General features: G+C 38.9%; 1 protein-coding gene across 1 annotated transcript; it reads left to right on the top strand.

Moving 5' to 3' along the window:
• Nucleotides 1-2,194: 2,194 nt before the first annotated feature.
• Nucleotides 2,195-3,296, top strand: LOC143589963 (dof zinc finger protein DOF5.4-like). Its single transcript, XM_077070575.1, has one exon. The coding sequence runs from the start codon at nucleotides 2,198-2,200 to the stop codon at nucleotides 3,143-3,145; it is 948 nt and encodes a 315-aa protein (XP_076926690.1). The 5' UTR covers nucleotides 2,195-2,197; the 3' UTR covers nucleotides 3,146-3,296.
• The last annotated feature ends 21,436 nt before the right edge of the window (nucleotides 3,297-24,732 follow it).

The following is a 24,732-nucleotide window of genomic DNA, read 5'->3' as shown; positions in this document are numbered from 1 at the left end:
ACGACTTTTTTCACTTACCATTGTGTGTGTGTTATTTTATAAGAACGAGAAAGACGGTGAAAATATTTTTGTTTTTTACTTTTTTCGTTTTTTATTAAATTTTGAGTTATGATTCTTTTTTTTTGAGATTTTTTTGTATGACTACAGATCATTCTCATCATTCTCATTTTTGTGCTCATTTATAGAATAGTTTGACCCTTTAACTCAAATTATATAGTTTTTAACGATTAATTAATACAGCCCAGATATCCAAGTAGCCAGATGGCATAAGAAGACTATGTATGTCCATGATCGCAGATAGCCTTTGAAGCTCAAGACTACCATCTCCTGTTTCTCGGAAAAAGCCTGTCGGCCGAAAGCCTACTGCGACAAAACTCGATTGAAATCGCATTACTCGAGATCTTATGGTCTCCAACCTAAATCTTTATTGTCAATCAATTCCAATTGAGTTAAAGCTCATCAGTGTGGGATTTTTCGATGCTTGAATTTTCTTTGGCGTTAAAGATATTGTCAGGATGGGTCGGGTCAGTTTGACCCATTTTATAATTACTTTCAGGCTTCTCTATAACTCATTAATTGGGTTATTGCCTTATTGGCCCAATTGATAATTTTATTTTGTAAATTTTATAGTTTTTTTAAAGGTTTTTAGATTTTATAAGGAAAAAGTAAACTACTAACATTTTTTTACTAAAATACACATAATCAGTTGGTTCAAATATATATCCTTATATATAAAACAGAAAAAAGATTGGACTCGAGTGAACCTAAACTGTAACACATAGCTCCGCCAGTGATAACCTTCCTATTTGAAGCCGACATCAGCGAATCGACAAAGCAAGTAATGTATCCTCCACTGTCCCATGGTTGTATGATGGGAATTTAATTCAGGCCCAAATCTTGGACCATACACGACGCGTAAACGAGAATTTAATTCCCTGTACAGGACAAGAACTAGGGGTGTGGTTTGTACATGAAATTGGTTGCCTTTGTGGCATTACCAAATACTTAGTTTATTTTAGTTCATTTGATATTAAATCATTCCGTAAATATACTGTAACATGCTAAATGTTAAATTCCATATCGCACCTAATATCAAGCCGATTGATAGGTTACGTCAACAAACTGCATCTTTATACAATTCTTATATATGTATTTAGTTTTTAACATAACTCGTTTTTAAGCATAAAATGTTTAATCACATTGCCAACTCTCCCTTGTACTTTTCCTATATTCCTATAGACTTGTAACTATGTAACAATCGTCATCGACTTGCATTATAAAACTGCTCTAATTTTTTATTTTTTTTTTAAACTGGCTCACTGTTACATCTACATAGACTCAACACCTGACCTCCTATTTATACTCTAATACCATTCATAGTCAAAACTTTCCACACTTGCACGTTTTGCGATACATGATAGTCTATACTGAACATGAACGTCTGCAATTTGACCGACTACGGACGGTCTAATAAGCTTATCACTAGAGGTGCACAAACCGGTTTAAAAGTTAAAACCGGTTCGGGTTGTCAAACCCGAACTGGGCTGAACCCGGTTCGGTTTAAAGGTTTATGATCGGTTTCATTTCGGGCTGAACCCGGTTTCATGAACAGTGACGATCGGTTTCGGTTTGGGTTTTGTCAATGTTTTTGCCCGGTTACGGTTCAGTTAACCGGTTTTGATGGAGAAAATTACAAACTGGTTCCAAACATACGATTTCAATCGATTCCAAACCGGTTTATACATAATCATTTTTAAACCTGTTCAGTTTCGAATCATTTCGATTAATCGGTTTATTTTCCCACCTCTATTTATCACCACCATCCACCAAAATTAAAAATAATATTTATGGGGTCAAGTTTCCATACTGTGAAAATGACGTAAATATGATAGTGCGAGCTACATAGGGGGTTGGCCCATCGTACTGTAATTCTGCTTACCTAGTACTAGTAGGGGTAGTTTCGTAATTTTACATAGCTAGCAGCATGGGTTGCAATTTATCACTAGGGACAGGGGCATATTCGTAAACTCACTTGTACCACTCCATTTTATTCTTCAGAATAATGCCCCAGTTCTTGTTCAGTATTAGACACATCAGATATTTTCATATTTCGTATAATCACTCTCTTGAGAGAAAAAAAAAATACATCAAATCTCCGCGTTAAAAAGACTCGTACCATAACGTGTTATAAAAAAAAATGCAGGATATACATTCGGTTGTTGTTGGTGGTGGTGGGGGTGGGAGATTATTCGATGGTGGTGGTGGTGGTGGTGGTGGTGACAGACGGTTAAGACCGCACCACCACCACGGCAACGGGCCACAAGTATTGAAATGTCCGCGTTGCGAGTCGTTAAACACGAAATTCTGTTACTACAACAACTACAACCTCTCACAGCCACGTCACTTCTGCAAAAGCTGCCGGAGATACTGGACCAAAGGCGGCGTCCTCCGTAACGTCCCCGTCGGCGGCGGCTGCCAGAAAGCAAAACGATCGAAACCGAAGTCCGGTAGCAAAAACCCTAGCTCCGACGCCGGTGACCGGAAATCATCAAACTCGCAGAATTCAAGCAGTGAGAGCTCTAGCCTCACCGCCACCACCACGGCGGCGAACACGACGGTCGCCGCCGCGGAAGTTGTTAATGTTAATGTTAATACTATTAATAATCCGTCATCTTCCACTGGATTTTATAATATTATTCCTCCGTCGTCCGTACCAAACCCTAGCTTTGAAAACAACGTGTTTTCAGAGATCGGAACGTTCACGAGCTTGATTACGTCATCCACGTCATCATTACCGATCGGATTCAACTTATCCGGCGACATTTCGCCGTTCCGGCAACAATGGATGCAGGCAGAAGACATGAAGGTTCTGGAAACAAGTCCGTTAGGGTTTATGGACGGTGACACGTCAGCAAATGAGTTCTCAGGCTTACAGAGCAAGACAAGTACTGGTGTTGTTGGACTTGGAACGGAGGATTGGAATAACGGTACGGATCAATCACTGTTTGATCTAACGGGAACCGTTGATGATCAGTCGTACTGGATTAATCAAACTCACTGGAATGAAGATGATGATGGTGGTAATAATAATAATAATAATATTAATATTAATCATCATGGTCATCAGCTTAATTACCTTCCTTAACATTATAATATCATTATTATTGTCTAAGGTATTGAGTTAATTACAAGAAAATTAAATAACAGAAAATAGAGATATGTAAATTTTTACTGTTTTTTTTTTACTTTTCAAGAAATTGCTGATCTCTACAGATGTTTTGGGTTTGATGTTCTTATTGGTAATCTGAAACTAACTCTTGTTTACCGTTTTTTATGGGGTGTGAAATTTTAATTTTAATATTGTGATTGTTTATTTTAATTTTGGTATACAAAATCAGTGTTTATTGTTTAAATAATGTGATTTTTTTACGTTTTTTCGATTCGTCGATAAGTTTTTTACTTCTAAAAATCAGTCGCTAATTCGTCAATGTATCATGGCAATTTCTGACGGAATATCACCGACGTTTTCTATCGCGATGGATTCTATCGAAACTTAATATGATTTTAGTGTAAAACAATAATATGGTTTACATGAAACTCGAAAACAAGTTCAAAAGATAATGAATTAAATTTAGTTGCAGTATAAATGCACAAGAGAGATACGTTCAATGTGGATTGGTATGGAGAGAATGTACGAACTAGATATGGGCATGTGTGTGGGTTGGTACTAGAGGCCCCGTGTTCATTCCTGCTTTATTAATGAATTTAGTTTATTTTCCTAAATTGTATTACAACATTGTAGGAGTTTTGTAGTTTTCGTAAATGATCTAGATATATATTTTTAAACTGCATATGGAATTCACTTTCATTTTATATTAAAGTTTTAATGTCAGATGAAATCAATAGCTAAATAAGACAAAAAAAATTCGAAAACAACAAATGTTATTTTATGATATTCAAAGTATGGACTCGATGTTTGAAATTAGACCAAATGATTTCCTTATGTAGTTGTCGGGCTGACACAAACGTTGGGATGAAACGTTGAAATGTTACGAAAACAGTTATGGTGTAACCATTGCAGTTACATTTGGTACCAAAAACTGTATTTCGGTATTAGACTTGGGAGCTATTAGAGTTTCAAGGCGATACCGACCTCCAACGTGACCTTAGCCAGTGGCATTGTCTCCTAAACCCCAAAAGAGTCCAACCCTTTAACCCTATCAAGGCGCTACTCGGACACACGCCAAATGATGACTCTCATTGTAATTCATTTATGCTATTTCTTCCATAAATGTTGCTTAGTATAAAAGTCTCAAAATTCTTGGGTGAGTATGCACTCCACACAATCTAGCTTGTATAATGTGAATTCTCATTCGAACTACAAGTAAATTTCGATTATTCAAATAATTTGATAACACTAAATCAACAAAAAAAAAAAAGTGTTATATTCACAACTTCAATTATTTGTATATGAAGAATGTGTCATCTTTGATACTTTACATTTATAAGCTCATTATAGTATCAAAATCGTCGGTTTTAGAACCTGTTCATAAGAGAGGGGATGAGGTGAAGAGTAGATGACATGTTTTGGAGGTTAATGAAATGGTAGGAGTTCTTGTGTAACAACATCCAAGAACGGCTTTTTTATGGTAAAACAAATTATTTTAATTGTGAGAAGTGCGAAGTCCGAACATGATTAACATATGCTTGTATTGAACTAGTTTTGAAGCCTCTTGCTCTGAATGGTCTTATTTTCCAAAAATGTGAGGCGGTTCAAACATTATTTTCTCACAAAACAAAAACTTAAATCGGTCAAATAAGTTTTTCAAATGTCTATTTTATTTGGTTTATAATCCAGTCAGAATACAAAATGTTTTACAGGGGGGTTATGTTTTTTTGATTGTGACTTTAAACATATTTGTTTCGTATTAATCGTCTTCTTTGAATGTTTAATCTAGTCATTAAATTATTAGTTTACAACTTTTGACGTAAAAATCTTATAGCATTATTAGGACAACACTCGTACTTGGTTTAAACTGTTATCTTATCATCTACTTTTTCTTTATTTAATCTTTAACAATTTATCTCTTTTATAATTAACTATTTTATATTTCGTATATACTAAAGAAATTAAATAATAAAAAAACACATATTCCTTTTATTTCATCTATATCAGTTTATATCTTTTATAAGTAACTATTTTATATTTTGTATATTTAAATAAATTAAATAATAAAAAAACACATAAAGTTAATAAAAACACAAGAAAATTAAAATTTTAGCATACAACATTTTTAAAAACACACCCACAATAAAAATTTAAAAAACGTACAACTTTTTTTTGAACAACCAACTAAGTAACGTCGGGTACTCCGTACGCGGCCCCCATTGGCTAAAGGTAGCCCAAGCCGGCCACTAGTCCGGACGGACGAAGCCCATAGCGGTCCACTTATTGAGGGATTCACCGGATAAAACCCGACCCCCACGCCCGCCAAATGGCACGACAACGAGGAACAGGTAAAACCGGGTGAGATCAGGACTCGAACCCTGGCAAGCCAGGGTCATCCCTCATATCTCCCATATAAATTGGTGATAGTGAGGTTTGAACCTCCTACCTCTCACTTGTAAAGTGAGTGCTCTACCATTGAGCCAAAACCAATTTATAAAAAATGTACAACTTCTGAAAAATAGAAAAAAAACAAATATGATAACTATGATAAATAGTGGATTAAGTTTTTTTTTAAATTATAATTTAATAACTATGTTTATAAGGAAAAAGAAGACACCATTAGAGTAGAAATAAATTTCATTATCCATGGCTTATTTTATTTAAATTGGTTCATATGTGAGTGAGGTCATCTTAACCATTTGTTCGAGTTCTTGCTCACAAATAGTTCTTGTCAAATAACATTATATGGACACCGTTAGAAATGTTTTTAGTTACAAAGAGTTTTATGCTTTAAGTGTATTATAGAACTAAAGCACATTATTTTATTATAAGAACTAAAGCATACTTAGACAAATTCAAAAATATCCAAACACACACATGACAATAAAAGATATTTTTGAATACACAACATTTGCAGAGAAGGGCATCCCGCCTTCCAACTTTCCTTTACACGATGTAGACACTGAAGCTGCCTACGACCAAGCTGTGAACCAGTATGCTGCCTTCCCGCATCCGGTTGTGGAGAAGGTGAACGAAATTGCGGCTGCTGATGACGGGCTAGCTGTTCTCAAGGCTTTCCACGAACCGCCGCAGACAACTGATGGTGCGGGTTCGAGTGGGTTTGGAGGGAGTGGTCCTGAAGCTTGAACCTTGAGATCCCTTCCAACCGTTAGGATAGATTTGTAATTTTGTAGGCGGGTAGATACCTAGCCATTCTTGTAATGTTTGAATTTTTATTGTGAATATAAATATTTTGTTAACGCCTTTCCCTGTAAACCTTATATGATTTGCTCATGCATATTTTAGTTTAACTTAGCAATTTTCTAAGTGTTTTGAATAAGTTAACTTTTCGACGCGTGTTGGATAATAGGTTAATGTTCTGTTTCCTCTATCATGATTGTGCGGGTACACCCGTCACTTTCACTTAGTAGGATGACCAAACTTTACCTATATCTGTCCTGCGTGAAGATTTTCCTCATCTTCCCCTTAGAAATATTTACTGTTTTTGTGTTTATGCGGGTTGTGCCGCTTTCCACACGCAACGACTTACTTCCTCCCACACTTATTTATGCGGTGAACACCGGCATATCAGTGTGGTCAGTTCATAAGTATAAAGGTAAGGCTATCAACATAATGTGATAAAGGAGAATCATTTCCATTAGAAGTGGCTCTAGGCCTTTTCTTTACAAGTTTGGAATTGATCTACATGTAACTTTGCGTAATTGAGCTCCATTCCATGTTCTTGGGATGGGAGTGCCATCGAGCCTTTCGAGCCGGTATGTGCCCTTTCCCAAAATCTCTTTAATGATGTATGGCCCTTCCCAGATCGGGGCCAGCTTTCCTTGGCGCTCTTGGTTCGAAGCCTCGTTGTTACGCAGTATGTAGTCTCCGATATTGAAGTTGCAGAGTTTTACCCGCGTGTTGTAGTACTTTTGCATTTGTCGCTTGTAGTTCTCTTCACGCGCTGCGGCTAAGTCTCTGCGTTCTTCGGTTAGCATAAGGTCTAACCGTCTTTCCGCATCATTGTCTTCTGGTTGAGTTATGACTCTTGGTGAGGGTAGACCAATTTCGACCGGGACCATGGCTTCAGTGCCATAGGTGAGGCTGAACGGGGTTTCGCCCGTGCTTACCTTTTTTAGCGTTCTGTTCGCCCAAAGGACATGTGGAACTTCGTCCACCCAGCTGGATCTATGCTCCAAGAGTCTTTTCTTTATGCCGTCGACGATGCTCTTGTTTGCTCTTTCCACCTCACCATGACCCTGCGGGTGTGCCACTGAGGTAAAGGTGTGGGTGGTTTGAAGTTCTTTCAGCCACTTTTGCAGCTTCTGGTCAGCAAAGTTGGTGCCGTTATCGCTTACCAAATTCTGTGAAGTCCAAAACGACAAATAATAAATTCCCAAATAAATTTTTTGATATGTTTTGCGGTTGTTTGGGCTAGGGGTTTTGCTTCTATCCACTTGGTGAAGTAGTCGATGGTTACCACTAGGAACTGAACGTTCCCTGCTGCTGTGGGAAATGGGCCTGTCACATCGATGGCCCACTTCTGGAATGGCCACGACGAAATGACTGGAACAAGTTCGTTCTTCGGGCGATGCGTGTTGGGTGCGTAAAGCTGGCAGGACCTACATTTTCTGATGTAGGCCAGCGCATCCGTGTGCATCCCCGGCCAAAAGTATGCCGCGTTGTTTAGCTTAGCTATAACTGCGCGTGGACCTGCGTGTACTCCACAGATGCCTTCGTGTACTTCCCTTAGGAGGTAGTCGGCATCTTGGTCGTCCACGCATCTGAGGAATGGGCCAAGAAAATTACGCCTGTAAAGTATGTCATCAACAAGTTGATAGTTCAGTGATTTACAGCGTATCTTTCTTGCATATGTCTTCGACTCTGGTAGTATACCCGCTGCAAGGTAATTTATGATTGGTGTCATCCATGTTTCTGTGCCGGTTTGGATGACACAGATTTCCTTGTGCGGGACTGATGCTGCTCCAAGAAGTTCAACGCGGATGTCTTTTCCCAAGTGGGTGAAGGCTAACGATGCAAGCTTGCTTAACGCATCCGCAGATTTGTTTTCGCTTCGCTTGATGTGCATAACTTTGCAATCGTTAAAATCGCGCATAAGGGTTTTTGCTTGTGCGAGGTACAGGGCCATTGTGTCGTTCATGGCCGTGTACGTCCCGTTTATCTGGTTGGCTACTAACATGGAATCTTCGTGGGCTTCCAAGTTTTTCACCCCCATCTTACGCGCAACTCTTAATCCGGCCAAGAATGCTTCATACTCCGATTCGTTATTCATACTTGGGAAATCCAGCCGAATAGCGTAAGTGTACTCTTGGCCTGCTGGGTTAGTTAGTTTCAACCCTGCACTTGAACCCTCGTTGTTGGCTGCTCCATCAGTATAGAGTCGCCAGACATCATCAATGTTCTGTGCTGGAGAGGGTTGAGCCTCTTCCTGGCACTCTTTTTCCCGCGAAGCGGGGACTTCTGCAATAAAGTCGGCCAAGACCTGGCCTTTTATGGCTGGTCTTGGCTTGTACTTTATCGCGTATTCTCCCAATTCAATTGTCCATTTGGCTAGGCGCCCTGATAACTCGGGTTTGCCTAGAACGTTTGCAAGTTTGAAGTTGGTGAGAATGGTGATTGGGTGTCCTTGAAAATATCGTCTTAGCCTGCGTGAAGCCTGTACAAGCGCTAAGACTAATTTTTCCAGGGTAGAGTACCGGGTTTCTACGTCCGTTAAGACGCGGCTTACATAGTAGATGGGCATCTGGATGCCTTTTCGTTCTACTAGTAAGACTGCACCGGTTGCTCTGTCTGTGGCGGAGAGGTAGAGAATTAATTCCTCCCCCGCTTCTGGTGCTGTGAGCGTTGGGAGTTCGATCAAGCGTGACCGAATCTCCTGAAAAGCTGCTTCCGCTTCTGGTGTCCAGCGGAAGTGCGTTTTTTTCAAGCAATTTCTCAATGTTGACACGAATGGGAACGACCTATCCGCATGGTTTGCCAAAAAGCGGTTAAGTGCGACTAGTCGTCCATTCAGTGTCTGAGCCTGTTTGATGATAGTAGGTGATTCCATTTTGATAATGGCTTCGACCTTTTCAGGGTTCGCTCTGAAGCCATCTTTGGTAACGATGACTCCTAAGAACTTCCCTTCTTCCATCCCAAAAGAACACTTGCTCGGGTTGAGCTTCATGTTTATCCGTCTGAGCGTGTTGAAAGTTTATTCGATGTCTTTCAACATCGCTTCTGGCTCAAGGCTTTTGATGACCAAGTCATCCATGTAAACTTCCAAGTTCCTCCCGATTTGGGCATGGAACTCTTTGTCCATCAGGCGTTGGTATGTGGACCCGGCATTCTTAAGTCCGAATGGCATCATTTGATAACAAAATGTGCCATCGGGCGTCCGAAATGCGGTTTTGTCCTGATCGTCAACGGCCATATAGATTTGATGGTACCCTTTATACGCATCAAGGAAGCATTTAAGGCGAAACGGTGCTAACGAATCTACCTTCAGGTCAATTTCGGGTAACGGGTAACAATCTTTGGGGCATGCTTTATTCAGGTCTTTGAAGTCTATGCACACGCGCCATTGTTTGTTGGATTTCGGTACCATGACGGGATTTGCAACCCATGTTTGATATTTACTAACGCGTACGATGCTTGCGTCAAGGAGTTCCTTGGCTTGGGTTCTACACGCGTTAGCCTGTTCCGCACCCATTACGCGACGCTTTTGTATGACTGGCGGAAAAGCCGGGTCACATTTGAGCTTATGCTCCGCCTTACTTCGGGGTACACCAGTCATGTCAGCTGGTGTCCACGCAAAGATGTCAGCATTTTTTTGCAATAAGAGTTTGAGTAAGGTGCGTGTGGGATCATTGATTGTTGGGCCAATGGTAACGGCCTGGTCAGGGTATTTGCCATTGAAGGCCCATTCTTCTGGCTCGGTAATGGTTGGTTTAGCAATCTTTGGTTTGGGTTTAGATGAGACAGATGCGATGCATACCTGGGGAATACCCGCGATCATCGAGACACCCTCAGCTGTTGGCCACCCCATCATGCCATGGACTGAAGACACCACGGCATTAAATCTTGCCATCCCATCTCTCCCGAAGAGGATGTCGTATGTGTGGTGTGGCTTCCTCATTACGACGAAGTCCACGTCTTCTGTGCGGGAGTACTTCCCGTCCGTGAGAGTGACGGGGAAAGATAGGATACCCAAGGGGGTGTTTGCGCTGCCATCGAACCCTTCCATTGAGGCGTAGACCGTTTCCAGGCGTTCTTTGTCTTCGTCGGCTAGCTTGTCGAAGAACTGCCTATACATGACCGTTGACGAAGCGCCGTTATCAGCAAGAGTGCGGGAGGTGATGTAGTGCCCCAGCTGGCTTTTGATCACTATGGGGCCTTCTTTGTTGGGCCCTCCTGGCACACGCGGGAAGCGCACTTCAGCTTCCTTCCACGCACTTGGCTCTGTCGTTCGTCGTTTTCTTCCTCTGACGTTGCCATGAACCATGTGGATGCTGATGTCGACGGGCTTTCGTCCGTTGCTTCCGCCCAAGCTTTAACTTGATTTAATGTTTGGCGGGGAAGCCTCGTTTGTTGCTTCTCCACCTGGGTATCAATGAATCCCAGGGGAGGATTGTTTACTGCACTTGCCCCGGCTTGGGTAGCTAGGGTAGTGTTCGTAGAAACTGTGTATTCACCGGTATTCCCCCCAGTAGCTGGGGTTGTGGTTACCGGGGTTTCTTGGTCACTCGGTGGCCTTGGCCTCGGAGTAACCTTAACCATCTTTCCATAAATTTTGAAAAAACTGAGAAAAAGAATTAGTTCTAGCTTAATGCACGGATGGCGCCAATGAAGAAACACTAAATGACCCCGGCAGATTACGGATAATCTTAGGGTTAAGTAGATGTTTCCCACGAGGGTTAGGTCCGGCAAAGATGGTTATTCTTCTTGACCTGCAAAACAGACACCGTGAGCTCGTCACTGAGAAGGGGGGGGTTCCTCCTTGTGACCACCCTCCGGCGTGAGAATCAGACTAGATTGCTCTGAATATAAGTGTATATTGTGAGGAATAGCTAGAGAGAAGATAAGATGATAATACCGTTCCAAGGTGTTGGAGTATTTATAGTCGAAGGTAGCTTTTCAAGCAGGTACGGCCAGCTGTATAATATTCCTTTTCCACCAACTACGGGCTATGTACGTGCCACGATGGGAGTTGGTGGGTAGGCAGCGGCTGATAGTGACATTTTGTACTGGAGCGTGCTCCTCATCGTACTATTGTCGGTGAGCTGTCACCCTGTGATTGGTTCATGGGCTGCTTTGGTCAGATCTTGTCTATTTTGTTCATACCTTGACATGTATAGTACAAAAGATCTTCCAGAAGTGTACGGACCAGCTCTTTTGGGCGGGAATATTCCCGCCCTGCTCATTCCTTCTTCAGGTGACATTACTGAAGTATTAAGAGTTAGTGCCTTATGCGTGTAGCCTTACTGTTAGTGCGGGTGGCCTTCCTTCTTGGCTTGTACCCACAACTGCGGAGACAGGTAGGGTACTGTACTAAGGGAGGCTTTCCTGCGAGAACAGCTGGCTTACTGCGTGTAAGGTCTTCATCTCTCTGAGCATGGTGGGTCCTGCGGAACCAGTTGGTCTTTGCGCAGACGTACCTCTTCAAGGTGTGTCTTGCGGGTCCAACTGGGCTTTGCGGGGACCTACCTCTTCACATTAATAGTTAGTTGTGTGATGACAATACAAGTCATATCAACATCAATAATACATCAACATCAATAATACATTGTTCATTGCCCTCCCACTGTTCCTATATGTATTGATGTTGCGTACCACCTGTTACAAAATCTCTTCTTGTTTGTCTTTACTTTAGATATATTATAATATTATATTATTATTGTTATTATAAATATATTACTACTACTATTATTGTTAAAATTAACAACAATGTTTATTCATTTTAAAATATTCAAATACTAGTTTTTATCTCTTGTATTACGGGGCTGTTTTACATTACTCGTTTTTAATATTTATATACCTTTTTGTTTTAATTTTATATATTGTAATGAAATCTATAATTTTTTTACAGTTTGATGATAAAAAGGTTTCACAAATAACTAAGATGTTATAACCCGGTTTAAAAGTTATCAGGGTTTGGTAAGACCTAAGACCGCTTATTTTTTTTACTATAAAATTGTTTCTTAATTATAAATAATATTTTTTTTAAAAAAATAATATAATAATTTTTAGTATATCTTATTTTATAGGATTTTCACATCAATAATTTGGTGAGAATAATTTTTAATTTAATGAGATGTTATAACCCGTTTAAGGAATATCTGGGTTTGGTAAGACCCATACCCGTGAATTCGGGTCAAATGCATGAGAAGCCTCCATTAAAAAATCAAGCAAATCTGCTGACTCCAAAAAAATGGGGAGCGACCGCATCGCGACACGTAGGATTTTTATGTTTTCGTTTATATATATTATAGATATAGATATTTAACGATTATATTCATCCACTTTAAAAACAAATTTTTTAAATATATTATAGTGATTATTACTATTGTTGTTTTTTTATTAATGTTAGTTTGATTGTTACTATTGCAAAGAGGATTAAATATTAGTATACTTAGATAACTAGTTTTTTCATTTAATATATTTGGTTAAATGAAAATACTTGGTTTTATTAAGAAATTATTAGTTTTAATAAGGAAAAAAAATACGAGTAAAAAAATTTGTTAAATTAAATAGTATGATTATTAATACAAGTTGTTCTTCTACTATCGGCCACTGTCACTGCCTTACTCGCCGTATTGATTTGTCTTATTTCTATCGGTCATCCAAAACGAGAACTACTCCATCAAATGTTTTAAATTATGGAGACGTGTGTTTCTTCTGAGCCCTAAATTAAAAACATAGTAAACTTCAAACTTAGAATTTAACTTTAACTTTAATAACTTGATTGTTACTACTTGTTAATGTATCTCACTTGATAAACTTGTAGAAAGGGAAGTGCTTATGATTGAGTATTTAAGACTAATGGCTTAACACTAACCATGAGCCACCTTTCGATATCTTTAGGCATACACGATTCCATCACTTATACCACATGATTACAAACCTTGTAAATTATGTTGTATTGTTGCACTCTGGAACCATTTACAACTTGTAGTGAAAAAAATAATTAAAAAAATCAAGACATGCATGCCTTAGGAATATTACTAGTGCCTTATCTGAAGAGCTTAATAAATGTGCCTTTTCTTTTCGTAGAAATATATTTAAAATTCATAAATTATAATGTAAGAATAAAAGTTCTTTGAAAATTTTGTTCTATTTTTGCAGAGTAACTAAACTCGTTTGAAATTTATGAAGCTTGGTTACTAAAAGACATTAACTTATGAGCTTGGTCTCATACAAAATCTTACTTTTCAACAGCTTAGCCTTCAATTTGGGTGCATATGAAGTTATACGTTAAACATAACTAGAGCATTGGAGTGGCCTATAAAGAGTCCATCATGCAAGTCCTCTATTGTGTTCGTTTCATTTGGTAAATGAGAGAGCTATTTTTATCCTATTGACCTCAATTTGACTAGTGACTTAGGGCTGCTTAGCAACTTTTGTTTTGAGTCATTAAGAGATCTGATCGATTAATGTAGTTTCTAAATGGGTCAACATGTTTCTAGAACTTACTAAATAAGAGGCTTATAAACCATTTAAAAGTGTTTTTTAAATGAACCAGATTTGAATTAGTGAATTAAAGGGCTATAAACTGATCCGACTGTAATAAAACAAATATATATTTAATAAAATTGAACATGCTAACAATATCAAATATTCAACTTCAAGGACCAACACTTTAAAATCCAAAATCATTTAACAATATTATTTAATAAGCTAATCCTTCAAGAGTTGCCTTCAACTATTTTAATCATTTTCAAATTTAAACCTTCTATACTTTTTGTTTATGTGAATTACTCTTTCACATGATTTAGGGAGTTTTTGGGATTTTTATTTTTGTCTCCTTATAACTTATTGAAAAGTTAAAAAATTGTTTGAAATTGCTTAATGTGTGAATGATTTTATAAGTCACAAGGTTATAACTTATGACTTATGGATGAGTCATACGGAGGTAAAAATAAAGAATCTCAAACACCCGCTTAATACACATATGAAAACACATAAACAAGTAGGATCTTATATCCTAATTCGGTCACACACAGGGCTGGCCCGATCCATATGCGGAGTGTGCAGCTACACTGACCCATTCTCACCCATAATTGTTAAAATGAATAACTATATACATTATATATAAATTTATTTTAAAACAAAAGCCTGTAAAATAACTCTTTCATCATCATCATCATCATCGTACTCAGTATATCCCACCAATAGCAATGCTATGGTAGGGTCTGAGGAGGGTAAGATGTAGACAGCCTTACCTCTATCCCATAGGGATAGAGAGGCTGCTTCCGGTGAGACCCCCGGCTCGATAGTAGTTTTGCATCAAGCCTTGGACATAAGGCACATAGCACTCAATCATCGGGACACCGGCTGATCGGTGCATGTGCCCTTGTCTTTCGGCTATCAACGCCACCACATGATGCCTGATTAACCTTCCGCCACTTTTAACGTTATTTTCACGAGATTAGTAAAATAACGTCAAAATTAGTGCAATTTTACTTTTGCCCACCCGAGGGTTCACACATATATTTTGATCAATGAAAAAAAGTGTTGGTCTACGAAATCAAAAGTTTTGGTTCAGATCGTAAGAGCAAACTTTTTTTTCCTAAAAAAACAATTGTATATTAGTTCTTGAGTTTTTAATTTAGGGCCCATTTGTTTTTTGCCGGGTCCCGTAAGTTTTAGTGATTCTTGAGGACGACCGTTGTCATATGATCTTGATCTTATAACGAAGTAACGGACCTTAACGACCTCAAATACACCAATCATACTTTAAACATTACTTCTTTTATAGATTTTTAGAAAGAAAACAAAAAATAATAAGAGTGAAACCTTAGAGTTGGGTTGGGTGTCCCTACAATGATATATACCTTAGCCATTTCAAAGCAAAGCATGCCATGTGGGGTTAAGGTTAGAAGTGGTCTCATTGTACTAACCACCATCACTACCTTAGTTTCCATGAGTCATGGCCATTGTACACTTTGCATCACAAGTAGTTTCAATTGCAAAAGCCAAATTTGTTAAAGAGTCTAATGACGTGAGTAGTTTCATAGACCTTAAGGAGTATTGAAGATCATCATAAGTATCGAGCACATGACTCATTTACAACTTTTTTGCACAAGTATTTATTAAGAACATGGTAAATCATAAATGACATATGTGCCGACATAGAATCAATATTATTTAGTTGCTTATAAACAATGACATGTTCTTGTAAAATTTTTTTAAAAGAAAATAGAAAAATAACTAACGTTTGTTTATTGAGAAAAGAAAAGTAAACAAAAATATATTAAATAATTATTTAATTTCTTTTTGTCCTAAATAGGGGTGCAAACGAGCCGAGCTGAGCCCGAGCTCGACTAGGCTCGAGCTCGGCTCGTTTAACTTGCACAGAGCTCGAGCTCGGCTCGTTTCGAGCTCTATTTTCAAAGCTCGAGCTCGGCTCGTGAATGGATTTTAAAGCTCGAGCTCGGCTCGGGCTCGGCTCGTTTACTATTTATTAATTATTTTTTTATATAATTATAATTATTTTATATATTTTTTTCTATTATAATTTTATGTATAAAAGAATATATATTATTCAGTTATTTTTATTTATTTTTTCATAACATTATACTTATTAATTAATAATTATTAAATATATATTTTTTAAAAAATATATAAATGGTAGGCTCGTTTAGGCTCACGAGCCGGCTCGAGCTCGATAACTAAAGCTCGGGCTCGGGCTCGTTTATTAAACGAGCTTATTTTTAGGCTTGAGCTCGGGCTCGGGCTCGATAAAGCTCGACTCGAACGGGCTTTTTAACGAGCCGATCTCGAGTAGCTTGCGAGCAGCTCAGCTTATTTGCACCCTTAGTCCTAAAGTAGTATATGTATACGTTTTATTAACAAGATGATACATTAAATTTGAGATTATATACTATATATTGTGAAACATAAATCTTGTTTTTGACGTGATATGACAAACAAATGATGTTTGTGCATGTAGACATAAATATGGTATCTTTAATTGAAATATGAAACGAATGAACCTTTTAGATTGGTGAAAATACAGGTCACTGATTTTGACCTCACACATTTTTCTACAAAGGGATCACGAGTACCAAGCCTTAATACATAGTGTATCAAAAAAGTACATTGGTAAAGAAGGGAACCTTTTAGTTAATACATCGAATCAAAGATCAAATACTCCATGTCCCCATCATTGTTCGCTTCATTGATCAACGTAGTGCCAATATCGCTGGACCAAGTGCTTGCACTGCCTTAGTCATTCCTATACCAACATTCTAATTATTAAGTAATCTCATTATCGATGATTCATCCATGTGCAAGAACGAGCGACACTCTTGGTCTGTCATATGTACCTTTACAATCAAAATCTAAAAGTTGTATACAAAAAAAAAACTAGTATAAGTTTTATAAAATATTTACAATTTACAAAAGTGAAACAAAATTATGTGTCACATAATCTTTTTATTTTTCGAGTTTCTTTCCGATCAATATATATATATATATATATGTACCATAATATAACATCAAAGTTTATAAACCCTCCTAGTTCTAGAATATTAAAAATATCCATGAGTCACCTTCGGGGAAAAAAGTGAAACTATGTTTTATTTAATGGACTTAGCCGTGAACAAACAATAATGTTAGATACTGGCATGTCTTATTCATAAGTAAAAGACATATGGGTTACATCCTTGTCATAAGTCTAGAACGATCGACAGTGGATCCAACATGTTCACATTGAATCCATGCCATTAATCACAAGGTAACACTTAAAACAACCCCCATAACAATAGTGCATACCATAATGTAATAGTGTGTAACACACTTTAGAAAAATATCATTTTCATTTTTCAAAATATTAAAAAAATTATTAATCAACAAATTCAAAACTTACCTCACCAAAAAAGTAAGTAGTCTCTTTGAAACTATGCATAACAGTGAGGCTGGTTGGTAGTCTCTTAATGATTAAGAGATAATCTTTTAACCATTCAGACTTAAGATTAACTCTTAACTATTAAAATGATAGAAACCGTTAAAAGGTAGCCTTTTCATTACCATTAAAAGGCTACCAAACAACTCAACTCATTTTATTAACTTAAAAAACAAAGTATTTATAACCATCATTTATAAGCGTTTGGTCAAGACATTGAAGTTGTAGGTGGAATATTCAATTAGTGGTAGTTAACTAGCATAATTATCCTTTGATAAACACACTTGGATAAATTAGAAAAACATCTTCTAAATAGAAAAAACAAACAAGATAACATGGTCACTTCATTAATACACCAACCTTGGATATTTGGTTTGCTCAAAATACTCTTTTCTAAGTTTGGTTGCTTGGTTGCTGTGGGCGTTAAACCTGTCGATGTCAAAACCACATCATCACCGTTAGAGATGTTAAATCAAAACATGCATATTAAAGTTGGGCGCCAACCCATTAATGCCCGTAAAGGAATCAGTGAGACGAGGTTCATCCCAGAGCAACCAATCATGAATTATTTATTTATTTATCTAGCTTTTAGTTCAACCTCAATATAATAATTAGATGATAAGTTAGTTAAAACCCATTATGTGCATGATAGTGACATAAGTGAACTATGAACGCATAAGGGGGGAGGGATTGGTGCAAATCTCCTCACACACCACCTCCACTTATGGTGTGTCATATCACCAACCCCAAATCCATCACATGTGATGGATTTTTATTAGTGGTGGTGTGGTGTGATGGTTTTTTTTTAATTAATACTAAAATAAATAAAAAGAAAACAATATTACATTAACTAAAAAATAAAACAAGATTACATTAAATAAAGACAACTAAATTAAAAAAACCGACAAAAAAACCTACGGCCCTTCCCAACCCCACTTGTCGCATATCTCGCGTTTGCGTTGAAGTATGATCGATTTAAAGGGTTCCTCAAGATGTTCGTGCGGTTGTAGGAGGAAAGTTAGATCGGCGTTTTTTTGGTTTTCATTCAAATGGTTGATATACGTCTCATCACGTTTCATTTTTAAAATATGAGCATGTTTCTTTCGCTCATTCGTCTCGGCCATTTCCGCCATCTTAGCCGACTTGTATTCGATGAAGTTTTCGGCTATCCCTTCCTTTCCAAGTCTTGACGATTCCCCACTTTTCTTGCGATTCGGCCGTGTGGGTGTGGGTATGTCTTCGTCGGGATTGTCTTCGGGTTCCTCGTTCAAGTTCATGCTCGGCATGTTGCATGACAAGCCGCCGGTAGACGTTGTGTAGTCCCCGGACTCGGAAGTTTTTGATCTTTTTGAAGAAGATCCGTTCTTCCTTGGAGCCGTTGGTCCGTTCAAATCGACCAACGAAATCGGTTTCCACTTCGCGTGATGTCTCGCAATCTCCCACGCTTCCAAGTGGGGAAAATCCTTACATTTGTAAACTCGGACATATTCGGCCAAAGCGTCCATTATGATAGTCGCCTCGCTCGCTCCGCTTTGTGGAGTTCAGGACTACAAAACATTTAGAAAATATATATATATCAAATTGTAAAAATAAAGTAATAGATTATAAAATAAATAAACTAAAATAGTTACATCTTGGACGTAACAAACATTAAATTATGACATTTTTTTATTCAAATCTCCCCACTTGCCAATCATTTGATCCTTGTTTCGTTCGGTTGCGCCGGAAAGTTTCGAGAAATGTTCTTTAATACGTCTCCATAACGCTTCTTTTTTTGTTGGTTTGAGTGTTTTATTGATTCGGAGCAATGTAAATAAGCCTTGGTCAAGGCGACCTCCTCATCGGGCAACCAACGCCTAACACTTTTTTGATGCGTCTCCTCATCCGCGGGTTCATCTTCATCCAAAGTTTGCACTTCGTGAGAAATAACACTTGCAAATTGATGTATAACCTCGTTATTGTCTAGGGGATCGACGGACATTTGAGACGGTTGAGATCCAAACATTTGAAAAACATTATTTCGATAATTTTGAGTAGAAAAAGGTGGAATAAAAGGTTAGTTTTGATACGATTGGTTTTGGGACGGTTGATAATAACTTTGTTGTTGGGAAGCTTGTTGTTGGTTTTGGGACGGCTGAAAAGGTTGTGGATAATAAGGTTGTTGTTGGGAAGGTTGTTGTTGGAATGGTTGGGTTGTGTCGGGTTCGTCTTGTAACCAAAATCTCGTCGGTTCGCCTAGATTTTGTCGAACCTTTGGTCGGGTTTGGGTTTTCTTTGAACCCGACCCATGTTTCTTAGAACCCTCCATTTGATATGTTAAAATGGTGTGTGTAGTAGAAGATTTTGAGTTGGATTTGAGTTGAGTTTGAATTGGATTTGTGTATGTTTTGAAGATATGTTTTAGTTATTTAGATAGGTAAAATAAGTTATTTTTTTTAATCCCTCCAACGGCTCCATTTACCAACAACCCTCCTCGATACACACCCATCACACGCGTGATGGCGATCGCGCAACCATCCCCATCACGCGTGACCATTGACCGGCGGCGGTGTTGCCTTAGTCATCACGCGTGATGGGAGGCTCCTCACGCAGTTCCCTGCCCCCTCTAATGAATTAGTTAGCATACGCTCAGACTGCCACATATTATTAATTTTCTATTATCTTTTAAACCTATAAGTTCTTACAAGTTAGTATATTATTAACAAATAAAAGTGATCATTATAAAAAATGACATATAATTAACTCTATCACTGGTTTTTACATTTTGCATCGATTATAGAGAGAAATATGTCATAGTAAGATCCGAGTGAAACAAAGGAATGCATATATGATATTGAAGATAATAATACGATATGTCGAGTTATTCTAGAGTGATGTCGATGCTGGTAACACCATTTCAACTATATGCAGTAGTTTTAGCGTATAAATCCCTGTCTTCATATGTGATTTTGGATATGTTCATAATATTTTGTTTGTTGTATCTTATTAGTTATGTTATGTTTAAAAGTTTTATTGATAGCGGATTGTTAGCGTTACTTCAATACGTAGTATTTTCCCGGACCCCAGTACTTCTATACATTTTCTGCATTATAACGGTCTTAACGATTTATTTCAAAGTTCTCATGTTATTATTTTAATTTGAAAGTATGATGTTAGTGTTACAAAGACTACGGGTATCTCCAAGTCCAACCAATGTACTCTTAAACAGTTATACTAAATTAACTTAGGTGAACAAAACACTTTAATTAACACATAATGTGTACTCATACGTTATTTTACCTTTATTGGTTACGTATATTTTATACTAGACATTTATTTTTTGAATCATTCATAATAGTTAATAAACTAGGATACGTATTAGTAACTTTTATTAATAAAATTAAACTAATCAAACTTATTACATTTTTGATTTAAAGAATTGGGCAACATTTACAGTTTTTCATAAAATTTTCTTTATATGATATTTACAATTTAACAACTCTTTATACGATCACAATGATCACTGCCCCTGGGACGATATAGAGGTAGGGTATCAAAAAGACCCAAATACCCTATTAAATACCTGCGGGTCAATCAGAAGCTCCTCATACGGCACCCGCGGGACATATAAACCATCCGCATAGTCATCTGAGGAAGAAACACCCCCATAGCACATGCGGAAGCATCACAACACCCTCGAAAGTCATCCGCAAGAAGGAATATCCTTCCGCGTAAATAACTGCGAGGTAATGCTCCGGGACAGTTGTTAGCAACCAATTACCTTCTAGAAGAATCGCCAAGATGCTTTCTCGGGCAATACGTGATCTATTGGCCAATTAGCTAATGACACGTGACAAGGTCGTTATAACCGTGCACATGGCCAATATTACCCCGTTAACCAATAATAGAGCGACACGTGTCTAGGTTGATATACATGCACATCACGTATAAGCTAAACCTATCACATAAGGACACGCGTCCAGACGGTTATGTAGGCATCTTCTAAAAGGACAACTGGCCCAATCACTTCCCCACATCCTTCGGCTATAAATACCCTCTCAATCATCATGAGGTATGGATTCACCATCATTGTACTCTCTCAATTTACTTAAGTACTTTATCTCTTCGTAAGAACGGTACTTATTCTCACGCCGGAGGGTGGTTACGGGAAGACCCCCCTCTTGTCCTTCCCGTAATAAGCTCACGGTGTTCTGTTTTGCAGGATTCACGTCACTGGACTTTAGGAATGGTATTCATATCGTGTTGGCAGTAACCGTATCCTACCTTGTGGACTCATTGGATCTAGGACCCATTAGTGGGGAGTAGATCCGTGTTTCTTCATTGGCGCCATCCGTGCTTTTGTTAGAACAGCTAAAAATTTTTCCGTTCTCTTTACGATATGAGTCAGTTACCTAAAGGGCCGACGGAGAATCAAGCACAACCTCCGCGTGATCTCAACCTTGAAACATGTGAAGGAGCGACATCTGTGTTTGCTCGAATTTCGACCCCTACCGCAAGAACCGACACCGTCAACCCAGGAATCCTTTCCTTGGGTGGTTCGACGGCTCGGGGGTTGTTTGCTCAACAAGAAGGTGTCACTCCGATAGACACTGGAAATATTGTCACACCAGCTACTGACTTGGGGTATGTCACAGCCCCAGGAGGTTCTAATATAAGGAATCTAGAGCGTGTTCCAAGAGAAGTTCATCGAACTCAGTCGGAGATAGGTTTGGAAGAAGATTCCGGTAACTCTAATCCAAGGAGAGCCCACCGTCATAACCCCAGGACTGAAGAAACCTTGTCTCCTGACGAGTGGCTTCGTATTCAACAAGAAAGTTTGAAAACAGAGTATGAGCATCGGGTCCGGAATGAGCGTTTTCATGGCCGTACCCTGACGTATGATGAGCCTCCCAGGAGATCTATTTCTCCTCCTATAAGGGGAAGTCATATCCAGTACAGTTTGCCACCAGAGCGTAACATGAGCGACATCCGAAGGTTGCGTCCTCGTCCCCGCATAGATATACGGGTACAATCCTATGAGGACGAACTGGACGGGTACGACTCATCTTATTGTCCGGATGGTAGTTTTTAGAGTGGGGATAGCCGCCTTCCTTCGTACGGAGGAACTAGCTATCCGCGCCCAGTTGTCCGCCATGCGGAGTATCATAGCAATGCTGAATATGATTTTTCCAAACCATATCGCTCAGAGTCTTTCGCAGAAAAATCAAAATTCATTCCGAGTATCGCGACAGCTCCATTCCCAATTAATGCAAAGATTCCAACATCCGTTGGAACATATAATGGAATGACTGACCCCAGTGACCATCTGTTAAGGTTCGAAGCAGTTGGAGGAGTCATAGGTTGGACTCTCCCGTATTGGTGTCATATTCGCACTAACATTCACCGGGGCGGCGCGGGAGTGGTTTGAGAAATTACCATGCGGAAAGATTACAAGTTGGAAGGACTTTGTAGCAAAATTCTCTCAGCATTTTAGTCAGCAAAAGAAACATACTCGTGACCCTTCGGAAATACTAGATGTTACAAGGCGAAATATTGAGTCTATTGAGGATTACATTACTCGTTTTACTAACGAGAGCCTTAACATCGGAGGAGTAAGCGAAGATATGCTGCGCGGAGCATTTTGTAAGAATGTCCACAGTGATGCCTTGATCCGTACTCTAACGGGAAGGGACGGAATACCTGAGTCATGGGATGAAATCATGAAGGCATCAAAGTTGTTTGCAAGAACTAAAAAAACTCTAAGTTCCAGCAGTCAAAAGCAGTCCCCAAGGGTCGAGTTTCAAACTCCGAGACCAAACAGACAAGCTAAGGGACCAATATGGTCAAGACTTCAGCCAAGTACGGAAACACCTAAACCTTTTTGATGCTAGATCTTTGATCGACAACAAAGGTAAACGTAATTTTTCAGCTCGTTCCACCAACTGTTATCAAAGACTCCCTCAGAAATTCTCACTACTGAGAATCTGACTTTCCGGAAACCACAACCAATACCACGGAAATCATTCCTCGATACCAAAAAACATTGCTCATATCATAATGATGCTGGACACAACACGAATGAGTGTGTGGCTCTCAGAAATGAAATTGAAGCAACTGTTAAAAATGGTAAACTCCAACATTTGGTCAAAGGCGTACGAGGAGGGACTGGCAAACCTCCCACAAAGGATAGCCAAGGCCCGGCCAAAAGGCAAATCAAAGATCTGAATGTCCACATGATTCAAGGGGGACATTCAGGTAAGGGAAAACGGAGAGAATATTCGGACGAAGAGTGGAAAAACGAGCCTGTTATCTTTCCTCGGATCAAAGGGAGCCCGTGTAACAAAAACCCGCTGATAATTACTGCCGAATTTGGCCACTATCGATCACAATATGTGTTCTTTGACATAGGCAGTACATCCGATATTATGTACGAACAAAGTTTCGAACAACTAGATGAGGAAGACAAAGAAAGATTACAACCAATTCATGCTCCTGTTTCTAGTTTCGGGGGAGAGATAATGCACCCGCGGGGTGTCATCACTTTCCCGGTCACACTAAGTGATGGAGTACATTCAAGAACAGAGGAAGTTGAATTTTTGGTCTTACCAGCAACTTCAAAACATGACGTTATCTTGGGACGAGAAGCAATTGGAGATTTCAATGCCCACCCGTCCACAGCACATGGTGCAGTAGGAGTTCCAACTCGCACTGGTGTGGCGATAATTCATGTACATCGACATTGTTTTACAACTGAAAGTTCAAGACCAAGCAAGGTTCCAAGGCAGGCTCAGAGGACTGAGCCCGAGAAATGGGTTTTGAATAAGAAGTTTCCAGACCAGACAATTACAATAGGACCCGCTATCTCGGAGATAGTGAGAACCTTTTTAAAGCAATTATTGACCAAGAACATTGACGTTTTTGCTTGGCCACCCGAGGACATGACCGGTGTTCCGCGGAGCATTTCGAAACACAAGTTAAGGGTGAATCCGTTAATCACCCTAATTGTACAAAAAAACGAAAGATGGGTCCAGAACAAACGAAGGCTATGAATGAGCAAGTATAAGACCTTCTTCATGCTGGGATCATACGAGAAATCAAGTACCAAACATGGGTGGCTAACCGAGTGATTGTCTCAAAAAGCAACGGAACATGGAGGATGTGAATAGATTATAAAGACTTGAACAAGGCATGTCCGAAAGATTGTTACCCGCTTCCGGAGATCGACATAAAAGTAGACGCGGTGGCCCAATTTAAATTCAAGTGCTTCCTCGATGCCTATAAAGGGTATCACCAAATTCATATTGCAACTGGCGACGAGGACAAGACAGCGTTCCGAACTGACCAAGGAACATTCTGTTACAGAATGATGCCTTTCGGATTAAAGAACGCGGGGGCCACATATCAACGACTGATGGATCAGGCTTTCAAAAGTCAAATAAGTCGGAATCTCGAAGTTTAT

This window comes from Bidens hawaiensis, unplaced genomic scaffold, assembly GCF_021521415.1.
Source record: "Bidens hawaiensis isolate Kalapana, Puna unplaced genomic scaffold, B.hawaiensis_p1.1 tig00038062_1, whole genome shotgun sequence".
In the NCBI taxonomy this organism is placed as follows: domain Eukaryota; kingdom Viridiplantae; phylum Streptophyta; class Magnoliopsida; order Asterales; family Asteraceae; genus Bidens; species Bidens hawaiensis.
This window is presented reverse-complemented; position numbering and strand designations above follow the sequence as displayed.

Excerpts from the sequence above, each read along its gene's own strand:
- LOC143589963 (XM_077070575.1), top strand. The coding sequence starts at position 2,198 with ATGCAGGATATACATTCGGTTGTTGTTGGTGGTGGTGGGGGTGGGAGA.